We start from the raw sequence: 15,221 nt of genomic DNA on the forward strand, positions 1-15,221 counted from the left end.
ACAGTCGAAAATAAACTTCATAAATAATGTATAGATTCACTCGGTCACAAAATTAGGTACACATGCACACTTTGCGATCCATTGAGACTTTGAAAACTGCTTTTAACAGCATTTATGTCATTGCATGCCGCACGTTAGTGTTATATGAAGATTATCTGAAAATAATACTTTTATCTTACCTTTTTTATGTTTCCTCATTGCCTGAAGCAGAGGGGGAAGAGCTCCAAAATGAATTAACCTTATTTTTAACGCTTTGAAATGTTTTTAAGATGAGTCTCCCACATTGGAAAATGTATGTCAGAAAAGACAAAAAATATCAATTGGTCCCCTTTTAAAAACATGTTTATTATTGTAATATTATTATTCCAGGCAAATTAGAAACAGCTGTCAATGTGATGCAGTGCAGAACTACACCACCGCCAGCTACAACAGTTTGTTTTGAAGGTTGTTTTATTTGCAGGAAATGTTTGATAATAGCTTGTCTGCAGAACACATCTCGCTTTGTACACTCGTGTGTGTGTGCGTTTGTGAGTGCATGTGTGTTGCTGTAGGTAACTTCCCCGCCTATTGTCGTACTTTCCGCCTTGCTAGAGTTGATAATTCAATGCAGGTGCAACAAAGTGAGAGTGGAGCAGTTTTTGTCAATCTTGGCATCAGTGGTGCCGAGACAAGGACTGCTTTTACCACGCTTTGTGCTTGCTGGATGTGCCTTACTTGGTACACGCCATGCTGCTTGCTGCACTTGGGTAAACACAGATTCATATTGCAATAAACTCACTTCATGCCTATTTTCCTAACTTGTGGGTCAACTGGAAACTCATCCAATGGCAATAGAGCAGCAGCTGTTGAAGTGTGGCGTGTCTTCTTGGCAGGGTGACAGTTTGTTATGGCAGAGGTCACAGAGTGGTTCTGGCACCTGAAGGGCCAAAACCAAAACCTGACTCTGTCACAAAGACGCTCCAGCTGGAGGAGGAGCGTGAGACCAGCCAAGCGTGGCTTTTGGTTTTGGAAGGATGACTCTGAGTTATGGCTGCTGTGTTTTCTGTGGAATTTGTATTCATGTTTGGGATGTGAGATGAAATAGTAAAGCACTTTGTCTGTGAAGCGGCATGCCCATTTATCTTATTTACTTATTTACTCACCTGGATTGATGACCAGGCTACAGAATATAAGCAGTAATGATCTCCTATGGGACTTTTAAAGGCTACAAACATTGTATCCTGTTTATTCACTCGACTGCCATCAAATTTTTATTTCTATTCTAAAAAGTTATTTAAACATAAAGACGCATTGATAAGTTATAATCACAACATTTGCATTTAGGTGGTTGGAATATTCCCTGGAATTTTGGATTTGGGGGTTTTTATTTGCCTTTAGACATAAAAATAGCAGCCCTTATTCAAAGAACCATACAGTCTTCGAACTGAATTTAAGACAACTTTGAACAAAATACACCTGTTTTCTTTCAAGACCCTATCTTTAAATATAAAATGGTATTTTATCATTTGTAAGTATTAATTTTTTAGGGCTGCACAATATTTTTACAAGCCCAAATATATATCTTATTAAAATCCCATATTTTATTAAAAATGTATTTAACTTTACTTTGTGCAAACCTTTGTTTGTGGCTGGCTTTTGGGCAGCTTTTTTCATAAGGCAAAAGCAGGTGGCTGACAAGGTTTGATGCTTTGAAGCTTGATGATTATAAGTCCACATTTTGAAAGTCTTTGCAATACATGAAAAACTCGGTACAGATGTACCGATGCACCATGAGAGTCCTGTATGCAATTCCTGCCCTGTAAGGGTCTCCACTTTGCTCGTGCATCAGTAGCACCAGCTGACCGCCTGCATGCTTTGGAACTGGGGAGAGGCTCACAGTAGCACCCTTCACTGCTCGTTGAGGACAGCACAAATGTCTCCAAGACACAAAAAAGTCTCCAATTGCTTGTATTCCGTGACTTATTTTCGGAAGGGAAAAAAGCAGTGGTTAACCAAGCCAAAGATGGCTGTTGTCACGCAAGGGGCCTAGATCTTCCTGCAAAAAACAGATAAAAGCAAAAAATCAAAGTATGCAATCGAAAGGATCCCTATACTTGTTTTTTTTTTTTTTTAAATTGTCGAGTGATATCAAGAATTATCTGTTGGTGGAATTTCCAGACATATCAAACTATCTTGTGCTCCGACGTCATTGTACACAACAAAACAGATGAAAACTTGGTAAAGCATGGCGGTCTACAACTTATTTGTGTGTTGTGTCATTAAGGACATTGGTATCAAGACTCATCGTTTTTGATCAGGGAAGATTGCATTTCATGATTCAACTTTCAACAAGCGTCCATGTAAACAAACTAAAACTATGACAATATAGCACCTGACAGCTGACAACCGGACTGCATATCCATTTAACAAACTAAGAATTGCGGAATCATCGCCATATTTGATTTTTGTCCTGTTGTCAAATGTCCTCTGAAACGTTTGTGTACAAAAGAAACAAGAGGGGAAATGTAGAAGTACCTTTCCTGGCAAAGTATCATTGACTCTGACTTTCTTGTTTCTGTTTGCTAAAAAATGAAAATACAAACAATATCAAGATAATACTTTAATGAGAAATACTAAACGGGTAAAGTACATTAAAAAAATATATCAAAAACAAACCTTTAACAAAGTGGTCACTGCAAACTTGTGTATTCTTCGACTCTGCTCCCTTGTACTGGAGTTTGTGCCACTTTTCTCGTCGTCTTTTGTAAAATCCTGCACCCTTCCGCCCTGCTTTCTTACCTCTCGAGGAACTCTGAAGAAATGTTTGTCCTTTTTGCGATTAGAACGGTTGGTACAGCCAAAAACAACTTTAGCATAGGGCAGTTTTCTTCGAGAAAGACTAAATGGCGCCTAGTACCCATTGAGAACAGGTGCTGGCTTGCTCACCACGCATATTCAATGAGCCGGACGTGACATCATGTAAATCCAAGTAATAACACCGGAAAAGTAGCTGTTTACAAAAAAGTTACCAAAAGGATTGGAAAGTTGCCAGATTTAGCGACAAACTCGCTAAGTAGGCAACACTGCATGTGGTGGCTGTCCGTTTAGAAAATAAATGTTTTAACTTATCTCTGGTGAACGCAAGGAAACTGCAGCCAGCTTAATTTGTTGTCCTCTCTTTGCTGTCCATGTAGCATTCATGCTCGCAACGCCATCCTTACGTTCATGTTTAGTTTTAAGATGCTATTTTAAATTTGATCTGCGCCGATGATAAGAAAGTTTGTCGCCGCAGTACCAACTAATTACCTCAATCTTACCTAAAGTTCCGTCTGAGTTTGTTTTGAAGGGCGAAGAGCACATTGCTCTAACTATCATCACACTGGCGTGTGACGTAATTATTGCCTGTGCAATGCATGCCACCTTCTGGCGGTCAGAACAAACACTGTGATTAATCTTTATCCGTTTATGATAGCACAATAATTTATTTTTATTAATGACATGCGTTAGACCAGTGTTTTTCAACCACTGTGCCGCGGCACACTAGTGCACCATGAGATCCTTCTCTCTCACTGGTGCGTGTGAGTGGCAGAATTTAAAGCTCTGATTGACTCGCTTGGGGATGCAAATCTTCTAGACGCTGACTATAAGACAACTTGTCTTCTTCAGACTTTATATTGGATTCAATACAGAAATGTATGAAGTAGTGTGTTTGTTCTGAAGGCAAACTGTTTTCTCACATGTATTGTAATTTTCACTGCATGTCATTTTGTCAAAATAGCATTGGGAACAGGGTTGACAAGAATACAAAAAGGGATTTTGATGGCATTGTGCATAGCAGCAGAGCTTTCTACATTATTTACAGCTTTTGATACGAGCACTGTTTGCATTACTGTGACAGGGCGTCAGATTGAAGGTTGTACTTAACGCCTCGCCGTCTCGCTCTCCCACAGAAAGCAGTGTACACGAAGGAAGTTTCTACAACGACAACGATGGCAGCGTCTGCGGCAGTGACTCCGTCTTCTACAAACAGAGTGAAGGTGAGTCTTTTCTCTGTCTGCCTTTTATTGATTTCTTTTTCTTGTCTTTCCGCCTTATGTGCCTTTTCATGCTTTACACAAATTGTCCACCAAACAAATAGGCCGTTGTGCAAAGGAGCGTGTCGGGAGGCTAAAGAAGCACTAAACGTGCTAGTACCCTTTAAAACATCGCCCATAAATCCACCACTTAAACCCTCACACACTCAAATCCAGGTGAGTGCAGACCTCCGCAAAGTTGCAAGACAATACTTTTTATTGTTGTTTTAAAAAAAATTTTTTAAAAAGATTCCATCCATTTTCAAACCACTTATCCTGATCACGGGTAAGCTGGAGCCTATCCCAGCTGACATCGGGCGATAGGCGAGGTACACTCCAGACTGGTCACCAGCCAATTGCAAGGCACAGACAACCAACCATTCACACTCATATTCACATTTATAGACAATTTAGATTCTTCAATTAACCTGACATGAATATTTTTGGAATGTGGAAGGAAGCCTGAGTACCAGGAGAAAACCCACAAACAAACGAGAGAACATGTTAAGTCCACGCAGAGATTCGAACACAGATTTCCTAACTGCTAACGACATGCATTTAAAAAAATATTTGTATTTTATTTTATCAATAGATTTTATACGGCAGGACCATCATTTTTTATGGTTTTAAAACAATCGTGTTTTATTTAAATCATTAATTAGTTTGTTTTATTAGGCGGGATCATTCTTTTTGTCGTGTTTTTAAAAAATATATAGGTTTTAATTTAATTAATAAATATACTATATAAGGCACAACAATCCTTTTTGTTGTTTAAAAAATGTATTCTATTTAAGAATTATTTTGTATATTTTATTAGGTAGGTCGATCATTTTTTATGTTGTTTAAATAAATAATGTAATTAATTAATTACTTGGTATATTTTATAAGGCAGGATAATCTTTTTTTTTTTTTAAATGCATTTAATTTATTTATTTTACTGTATTTGGACAACTCTATTGTTGTTTTTGGAAAAAATATATATATTTTCTTAAATTATATTCATTTTATGAGGCAGGACAATCATTTCTGTTGTTTTATTAAATCAATTCATTACATTTAATTATGTAATATATTTTATTAGGGTGGACAATCATTATTTTTAAATCAATTTATTCTATTTAACTAATGAATGTTTATTTTATTTTGGCAGGACAATCCGTTTTGTTGTATTTTTATATATTAACATTTTTTTAATGTATTTTTTTGCAGGAGAATCCTTTTTGTGGTTGTATTTTGAAATAGTTTTAATAATTAATTACTTAATTTTATTAGGCAAAACAATCCGTTTTGTGGTTGTATGTTAAAAAAGTTTTAATTAATTAATTATTGTATTTATTTTATTAATTAATTATCAATCATTTGATTGTATACCCCCTCTTGCATACATCTGAATGTCCTCATTTTGAGCTAATATTGCTTCATTTGTGCCATACCAGGACACAGTATGGCTGAGACGCTCACAGTCGCCTTGCGTGTTGCTGAGGAGGCCATAGAGGAAGCCATCGCTAAGGCCGAGGAGTTCAGCGACAGTTTGGTGAGACCGCTTGCTGGTGGTCATAAACAAATATTTAAAGACATAATCAAAGAGTAAAGAGTATCATTAGTTTGTGCGAGTGTACAGTACCTAACAAAGTGTCTGTACACGTGTGTTTGTGTGTGCGTATACAGGAGAAACAGAATGAGGCTCGGTATCTGCGGGACCACAAAGAAGAGCTCATAGAGGAACTTGCCACCACCATTGTACAAAAGGTACATCGAGTTAGTTTGTTTTTGCATTGATATCTAACACTATTAGGACATGATTGCTTGTATTTGATTTTTGCATGTGAATGTATTTTCTTGCTGGCTTGTAAGTCATCCCTCATGTCTCTCTCAGATCATCCAAAGAAGGAAGCGTTCAGAGATGCAGACAGAGTATGACTTTGTCTGGCCTCAGCCTCAGTCCTTGATTCAGCCCAGTGATCAGGCCTCAGCTTCGCAACCTCAAACGTTTTTACAAGGACCCGCAGATCCCCACAAGGCGTCCTTCACCCTCTCTGTAAGTCTGAGACACCACATATTCACTTTAGGCATTTAGCATCTAGCATAGTCTAATGGGAAGTTGATACCAGTTGGAATATTTTTTTGAGTCAGTTTCTAGTTCGTAAATAATTTGGATATTTTAATGATGGCATAAATGACCTGAAAACTGATGTTCAATCAATCACATCATGGGTCTGTCCACACCAGCTTTACTGAGATGCAATACAGGAACTGTATGAAACTTGAACTATTTTGGTCAACTTACTTTACAACACGAGAGTGACGACCCGGAAAAAGAAAATATTCCGCCCCTCTCTCCACCGTGACTATAAATAGTATAATTTGTCTATAAAATTGTTATAACTGTGATATTTAGATATACGCTGGCTGCTTGGTGACGTCAACACACACTAGGGAAGAATGTTAAAACAGTTATACCTGATGTATGACACAGAAGAATGCAAGCAATGTATATGAGTAAAGCATCCAAATCCATCTAACCGTCTCGTTATTGAACCAGCAACAAAGGACACACAGAAACATTACAGTGGTGACTGTTTAAAGGGAAAGGAGGAAGTTCCGATGCTGAACAGTCACAACTTGCAACGTGAGTTATAAAGCTAAAAGCTAACCAGTCAGCAACATACAGTGGATGCTAAGAAACGAGCAACGTAAAAAAAAATGCTGGACTCTGTCATAGCAAGCCAAGCCGCTATTCTGCCGTTCGACACAGAGATTGAACCAACTTCATTCGGGACAAGATGGAGTAAGTGGATCGAACGATTTGAAAACTTTCAAGTTGCAATGAACATTGTGATTGATGGAAGAAAAAGGGCTTTGCTTCTGCACTTAGCTGGGGAATGTGTGCATGACATACAGTACAGGCCAAAAGTTTGGACACACCTCATTTCAATGTGTTTTCTTTATTTTCATGACTATTTACATTGTAGATTGTCACTGAAGGCATCACAACTATGACACCTGTGAAGTGAAAACCCTTTCAGGTGACTACCTCTTGAAGCTCATCGAGAGAATGACTTAGACTTAGACAAACTTTAATGATCCACAAGGGAAATTGTTCAACACAGTAGCTCAGTTACAATGATGGAAAGTGTAAGGATGGAAAGGACAATCCATCCATCTTCAACCGCTTATCCGGAATCGGGTCGCGGGGACAGCAGCTCCAGCAAAGACCCCCAGACTTCCCTCTCCAGAGCAACATTTGCGACTTCCTCCTGGGGAATCCCGAAGCGTTCCCAGGCCAGAGAGGAGATGTAATCCCCCCATCTGGTCCTTGGCCTGCCGCGGGGCCTCCTCCCAGTGGGACGTGCAACGAGGACCTCCCTAGGGAGACGCTCGTGAGGCATCCGCACGAGATGCCCGAACCACCTAAGCTGGCTCCTTTCCAAGCGAAGGAGCAGCGGCTCTACTCCGAGTCTCTCTCGGGTGACTGCACTTCTCACCCTATCTCTAAGGGAGATGCCAGCCACCCTTCTGAGGAAACTCATTTCGGCCGCTTGTATCCGCGATCTTATTCTTTCGGTCATTACCCACACTTCATGACCATAGGTGAGAGTAGGAATGTAGATAGCTCGGTAGACCGAGAGCTTTGCCTTCTGGCTCAGCTCCCGTTTCGTCACAACAGTGCGGCAGAGAGACTGCAATACTGCCCCAGCTGCTCCGATTCTCCGGCTGATTTCCTTCTCCATCTTTCCCTCACTCGTGAACAAGACCCCGAGATACTTAAACTCCTCCACCTGGGACAGAGTCCTGTCCCCTACCCGGACTGTACAAACCATCGGTTTCCTGCTGAGAACCATGGCCTCAGATTTGGAGATGCTGATCCTCATTCCAGCCGCTGAACACTCGGCTGCGAACCGATCCAGTGAGAGCTGAAGGTCACGAACCGAAGGTGCCATCAGGACCACATCATCTGCAAACAGCAGTGACGCAACCTTTAGCCCCCCGAGACGTATACCCTCTCCGCCATGGCCACGACTCCGCCTAGAAACCCTGTCCATGAAAATCACAAACAGGATAGGTGACAGAGCGCAGCCCTGGCGGAGACCAACCCCCACTGGAAACGGATCCGACTTACATCCAAGCACCCGGACACAACTCTCGCTTTGGTTGTACAGAGATTGGATGGCCCTCAACAGGGTTCCCCTCACTCCGTACTCCCTCAGCACCTCCCACAAGATCTCCCGAGGGACGCGGTCATACGCCTTCTCCAAATCCACAAAACACATGTAGACTGGATAGGCATACTCCCAGGCCCTCTCCAGGATTCCCGCAAGCGTAAAGAGTTGGTCAGTTGTTCCACGACCAGGACGGAATCCACATTGCTCCTCTTGAATCTGAGGTTCGACTATCGGCCGGACCCTCCTTTCCAGTACCTTGGCGTAAACTTTCCCAGGGAGGCTGAGTAGTGTGATACCCCTGTAATTAGCACACACCCTCTGGTCCCCCTTTTTGAAAAGGGGAACCACCACCCCAGTCTGCCACTCCCTCGGCACTGTCCCAGACTTCCACGCAATGTTGAAAAGGCGTATCAACCAAGACAGCCCATCAACACCCAGAGCCTTCAGCATTTCTGGACGGATCTCGTCAACCCCCGGAGCTTTGCCACTGTGGAGTTGTCTAACTACCTCAGTGACTTCACTCCGAGAGATCGACGTCGATCCCCCATCATCCTCAGGCCCTGCTCCTATCAGGGAGGGTGTGTCTGATGTATTTGGGTTCAGGAGTTCCTCAAAGTGCTCTTTCCAACGCCCCACGACTTCCTCACTTGAAGTCAGCAAAGTCCCATCCTTGCCGTACACAGCTTGGATGGTTCCCTGCTTCCCCCTCCTGAGGTGCCGTATGGTCTTCCAGAACAGCTTTGGTGCCGCCCGATAGTCCTTCTCCATGGATTCCCCGAACTGCTCCCACACCCTCTGCTTAGCCTCGTCCACAGCCACGGCCGCTGCCCTTCGGGCCCGTCGGTACCTTGCAACTGCCTCCGGAGTCCCCTGGGATAACATACCCCGGTAGGACTCCTTCTTCAGTCGGACGGCTTCCCTGACCACCACTGTCCACCAGGGTGTTCGAGGGTTACCGCCCCTTGAGGCACCTAAGACCTTCTGGCCACAGCTCGCATCTGCAGCTTTAGCAATAGAGGCTTTGAACATTGCCCATTCCTGTTCAATGTCCCCAACCTCCACAGGGATGGCAGAGAAGTCCCGCCGGAGGTGGGAGTTGAAGTCCTTCCGGACAGAGGACTCCTCCAAACGTTCCCAGTTCACCCGCACTACACGCTTGGGTTTGCCAGGTCTGTCCAGAGGTTTCCCCCACCATCTAACCCAACTCACCACCAGATGGTGATCAGTTGACAGTTCAGCCCCTCTCTTCACCCGAGTGTCCAAAACATACGGCCTCAGATCAGCTGATACGATTACAAAATCGATCATTGATCTTTGGCCTAGGGTGCTCTGGTACCAGGTACACCTATGAGCATCCTTATGCTTGAACATGGTGTTTGTTATCGCAAGTCCGTGACTAGCACAGAAGTCCAATAACAATCCACCACTCAGGTTCAGATCAGGGAGACCGTTCCTCCCAATCACGCCAGTCCAAGTATCACTGTCATTGCCCACGTGCGCGTTGAAGTCCCCCAGCAAGACTATGGAATCCCCTGCCGGCGCCCCATACAGGACCCCATGCAAGGTATCCAAGAAGGCTGAATACTCTGAACTCCTGTTTGGTGCGTATGCACAAACAACAGTCAGAGTTTTCCCCCCTCCAACCCTAAGGCGAAGGGAGGCGACCCTCTTGTCCACTGGGGTGAACTCCAACGTACAGGCACTCAGCCGGGGACTCGTGAGTATCCCCACACCCGCCTGTGCCCTCACACCCTGAGCAACTCCAGAAGTGAACAAGGTCCATCCCTTGTCCAGGAGTGTGGTTTCAGAGCCCTTGCTATGCGTAGAGGTAAGCCCCACCAGATCCAACCGGTAGCGCTCCACCTCTCGCACCAGCTCAGGCTCCTTCCCCACCAGCGTAGAGACGTTCCACGTCCCGAAAGTCAGCCTCTGCTGCCCCGGAAAGGACAATGCAGGTATAAATAGACTAAAAAATCTATAAAAAAAACAATAAAAAAATATAACATATATACGAATATATTCATAATATGTGTACAGAATAATTTATATACCATATAATGCCAACAGTGTGCAAAACAGTAATCAGAGCAAAGGGTGTCTATTTTGAAGAAACTAGAATATAAAACATGTTTTCATTTATTTCACCTTTTTTTGTTAAGTACATAACTGCACATATGACGCTGGAAGCGCTGCTGAATTTTGGGAAACGCTAGAAATATCAGAATAGCAAGCAGAGGGCATAGAACATGGTGCATCCGCTGCTGTTAACATACTTGAACACAAATTTACAGTAAACCACAAGTGAGTGATCAGAGAGGAAATAAAAATGCTAACAAAGAAACCCAATGCAGAAACTGTGGCGGGAGATATCCTCACAGAGGAGACTGTCCAGCAAAAGGCAAGGACTGCAATGCATGTGGAAAACCAAACCATTTTGCAAAGGTATGCCGCTCAAATCATAGAAAAAGACAGAAAGCTACATCATGATCACAATAAAGACACCACTTTTGGACAACAGAAAAACACAAGAAGTGTAAATCGAGTGACTGCATCAGAGTGTGGTACACGGAGGGATTCATTAAGCAGTGATGATCAGTATGTATTTTCAGTAAATGGTGAAGCCTGCCCCAAACAACCCAGAACCCACATACTGCTCAATGATGTGCAAGTTGAAGTGCTAATTGACTCTGGAGCAGCAGTTAACACAGCCAGAATTGAGTGCTGCCAAAATCAATATCTTTTCATAAGGGTTCAAACATGCTTTACCTATTATTGGTGTTTATGAGTGCTGTGTGAAAGCAAAGGGCAGAAACACGCAAACAACTTTCTCTGTTCTACAAACCCCGTTTCCATATGAGTTGGGAAATTGTGTTAGATGTAAATATAAACGGAATACAATGATTTGCAAATCATTTTCAACCCATATTCAGTTGAATATGCTACAAAGACAACATATTTGATGTTCAAACTGATAAACTTTTTTTTTTTTGCAAATAATCATTAACTTTAGAATTTGATGCCAGCAAAATCGGGACAAAGAAGTTGGGAAAGGTGGCAATAAATACTGATAAAGTTGAGGAATGCTCATCAAACACTTATTTGGAACATCCCACAGGTGAACAGGCAAATTGGGAACAGGTGGGTGCCATGATTGGGTATAAAAGTAGATTCCATAAAATGCTCAGTCATTCACAAACAAGGATGGGGCGAGGGTCACCACTTTGTCAACAAATGCCTGAGCAAATTGTTGAACAGTTTAAAAAAAAAAACTTTCTCAAACAGCTATTGCAAGGAATTTAGGGATTTCACGATCTACGGTCCGTAATATCATCAAAGGGTTCAGAGAATCTGGAGAAATCACTGCACTTAAGCAGCTAAGCCCGTGACCTTCGATCCCTCAGGCTGTACTGCATCAACAAGCGACATCAGTGTGTAAAGGATATCACCACATGGGCTCGGGAACACTTCAGAAACCCACTGTCAGTAACTACAGTTGATCGCTACATCTGTAAGTGCAAGTTAAAACTCTCCTATGCAAGGCAAAAACCGTTTATCAACAACACCCAGAATTGCCGTCGGCTTCGCTGGGCCTGAGCTCATCTAAAATGAACTGATACAAAGTGGAAAAGTGTTCTGTGGTCTGACGAGTCCACATTTCAAATTGTTTTTGGAAACTGTGGACGTCGTGTCCTCCGGACCAAAGAGGAAAAGAACCATCCGGATTGTTATAGGCGCAAAGTTGAAAAGCCAGCATCTGTGATGGTATGGGGGTGTATTAGTGCCCAAGATATGGGTAACTTACACATCTGTGAAGGCGCCATTAAAGCTGAAAGGTACATACCGGTTTTGGAGCAACATATGTTGCCATCCAAGCAACGTTACCATGGACGCCCCTGCTTATTTCAGCAAGACAATGCCAAGCCACGTGTTACATCAACGTGGCTTGATAGTAAAAGAGTGCGGGTACTAGACTGGCCTGCCTGTAGTCCAGACCTGTCTCCCATTGAAAATGTGTGGTGCATTATAAAGCCTAAAATACCACAACAGAGACCCCCGGACTGTTGAACAACTTAAGCTGTACATCAAGCAAGAATGGGAAAGAATTCCACCTGAGAAGCTTAAAAAATGTGTCCCCTCAGTTCCCAAACGTTTACTGAGTGTTGTTAAAAGGAAAGGCCATGTAACACAGTGGTGAACATGCCCTTTCCCAACTACTTTGGCACGTGTTGGAGCCATGAAATTCTAAGTTAATTATTATTTGCAAAAAAAAAATAAAGTTTATCAGTTTGAACATTAAATATCCTGTCTTTGTAGTCTATTCAATTGAATATGGGTTGAAAAGGATTTGCAAATCATTGTATTCAGTTTATATTTACATTTAACACAATTTCCCAACTCATATGGAAACGGTGTTTGTATGTGCTTTCTATGAGCGCTGTAAGTATCCAGTTGATAGAAAACCGCTACATACATCTAATCCATTATTATTATTATTATTATTATTATTATTATTACTATTATTATTATTATTATTATTATTATTATTATTATTATTATTATTATTCTGTGCTGAGGGGCAGTGGACACTCTCTTTTGAGCTCTGGCACAGGTAGTAAGCTTGAATTAATCCAGATGGTAGACCCCAACATCAGGAGTGTGTCAGACCAACTGATTGACAGTTATATAGAACTGTTCACTGGCATAGGCAAGCTCAAGGATTTCAGTGTTAAGCTACCCATCAATCCAGATATACAGCCAACGTGTCAACCACACAGAAGGGTGCCATTCCACATTCGACAGAACGTCAAATAACGTATTACGAAAGCTGGAAGAGGACGACATAATCGAACGAGTGACCGGACCAACACCTTGGGTCTCTCCAATAGTTACCCCGCCAAAGCCTAAAGACCCGGATCAAGTAAGGATTTGTGTTGACATGCGACGAGCAAATGTGGCAATACAACGTGAACGTCACCTCACGCCCACGATGGACGACGTGATCCATGAGCTAAACGGTGCACGTGTCTTTTTAAAATTAGACCTCAACAAAGGATACCATCAGCTAGAGCTACATCCGGATAGCTGATACATCACCACCTTTACAACACACCTTGGCCTGAGACGGTACAGACGACTGCATCTCTGGTGTCAAGAATTTAAGTGATGACATCATTATGTACGGCTCATCCCAAAAAGCCCATGACAATGCTGTTCGAGCAGTCTTTTCCAGACTGAAAGAATGCGGCTTCACACTGAATCGCAACAAGTGGGAGTTCAACAAGCAAAGATTGGAATTCTTTGGCTTCATCTTTTCTGCTGACTGCATCTCAGCTGACCCTCGCAAAGTGGCAGCCATACATCGAGCATCAGAGCCCAAAGACCCTGCCGAAATCAGAAGCCTTCTCAGTATGGCAAACTATTGCTCCAGGTTTATCACAGACTTTTTTACCATCACTGCACCGCTCAGAGAGCTCACCAAGAAAGGAGCACCTTGGACTTGGGGTGCTGAGCATTCAGCTGTGCTACAAGCACTCAAGGAGCGCCTCACTTGCGACACTACCATGTCCTACTTTGATCCGAATAAGGACACTAAACTTGTTGTGGACGATAGCCCATGTGGTTTAGGTGTGATTCTTTTTCAGACAGACAAGGGAGAGAAGCATGTCATAGCGTATGCCAGTCGGGCACTGACGCAGGTCGAAAGGCGCTACTCGCAGACAGAACGATTAGATTTTTTTTTTTTTGGATTAGATTTTATATCGCGCTTTTCTATTATTAGATACTCACAAGCGCTCACAGAGAAGTGGGAACCCATCATTCATTCACACTTGGTGGTGGTCAGCTACATTTGTAGCCACAGCTGCCCTGGGGTAGACTGACGGAAGCGAGGCTGCCAGTTTGCGCCTATGGCCCCTCCGACCACCACCTATCATTCATTCACCAGTGTGAGCGGCACCAGGGGCAAGGGTGAAGTGTCCTGCCCAAGGACACAACGGCAGCGATTTGGATGTCTAGAGGCAGGGAGCGAACCTGCAACCCTCAGGTTTCTGGCACGGTCGCTCTACCCACTACACCATACCGCCCCTTGAACAAGAGGCCCTAACGATCATCTGGAGCTGTGAGCATTTCCACCTATACCTCTACAGTAATTGGTTTAGCCTTGTGACTAACCACAAGCCGTTGGAGCTGATATGGAATAACCCAAAGTCAAAGCCACCTGCCCGGATAGAGCGATGGGGATTTCGACTCCAACCCTACGACTTTAAAATTTTCTCCAGAAAGGGATCTGACAATCCTGCTGATTGCATGTCTCGACATCCGATTCCAGTCCAGACTTCCAGGAGCACAAAAGCCTCCAAGATTGCCGAGGAATATGTCAACTTCATATCGCAGTGGGCTACACCCAAGGCAATGATGCTCGGCCACATCAAAGCAAAGACACTGAAAGATGACATTCTGCAACAGGTCAATGCACACATAAAGAACAGTTTGTGGCACACAATCACAAAGTACTGGATGCTGCTACGCTTCAGCAGTACAGATTATGTCAGAGAGGAACTCACACTGTCAGCAACGAGGACCTCATACTCAGAGGCTGTAGGATTGTGATTCCAACATCCCTACAAGGCCATGTCCTGGAACTTGCTCACAAAGGCCATCAAGGCATTGCCAAGACAAAGGTCCTGCTCAGAGAGAAAGTGTGGCTTCCAGGCATTAATCAACAAGCAGAGACAATCATCAAAAACTGTCTCGCCTGTCAGGCCAACACTCCAGTCACCAGGACTGAGCCACTCAAAATGTCCAAGCTACCCGAGTCACCATGGCATTCAGTAAGTGCCGATTTCTATGGACCTCTCCCATCCGGACAATATCTGTTTATATCTGGTTATTGTAGGTGACTACACACGGTATCCAGTAGTGGACATTCTACATTTAATTTCCTCCAGTGTGGTGATACCCCGCATGGACAACATCTTCTCATTGTTTGGGATACCACATGTTGTGA

At 43.1% G+C, this 15,221-nt stretch overlaps 1 protein-coding gene across 5 annotated transcripts in view; it reads left to right on the forward strand.

The window, feature by feature from the left end:
* myripb (myosin VIIA and Rab interacting protein b) overlaps window positions 1-15,221 on the forward strand; it is a 360,347-nt gene that overhangs the window by 293,260 nt on the left and 51,866 nt on the right. For all 5 annotated transcript variants that reach the window (XM_062021122.1, XM_062021123.1, XM_062021124.1 and 2 more), the window contains 4 exons: window positions 3,930-4,016; window positions 5,489-5,586; window positions 5,721-5,801; window positions 5,929-6,090. In XM_062021122.1, the coding sequence (XP_061877106.1) occupies window positions 3,930-4,016; window positions 5,489-5,586; window positions 5,721-5,801; window positions 5,929-6,090 (428 nt within the window). The remainder of the gene's footprint in view (window positions 1-3,929; window positions 4,017-5,488; window positions 5,587-5,720; window positions 5,802-5,928; window positions 6,091-15,221) is intronic.

Source organism: Entelurus aequoreus, linkage group LG15, assembly GCF_033978785.1.
Source record: "Entelurus aequoreus isolate RoL-2023_Sb linkage group LG15, RoL_Eaeq_v1.1, whole genome shotgun sequence".
Classification (NCBI taxonomy): domain Eukaryota; kingdom Metazoa; phylum Chordata; class Actinopteri; order Syngnathiformes; family Syngnathidae; genus Entelurus; species Entelurus aequoreus.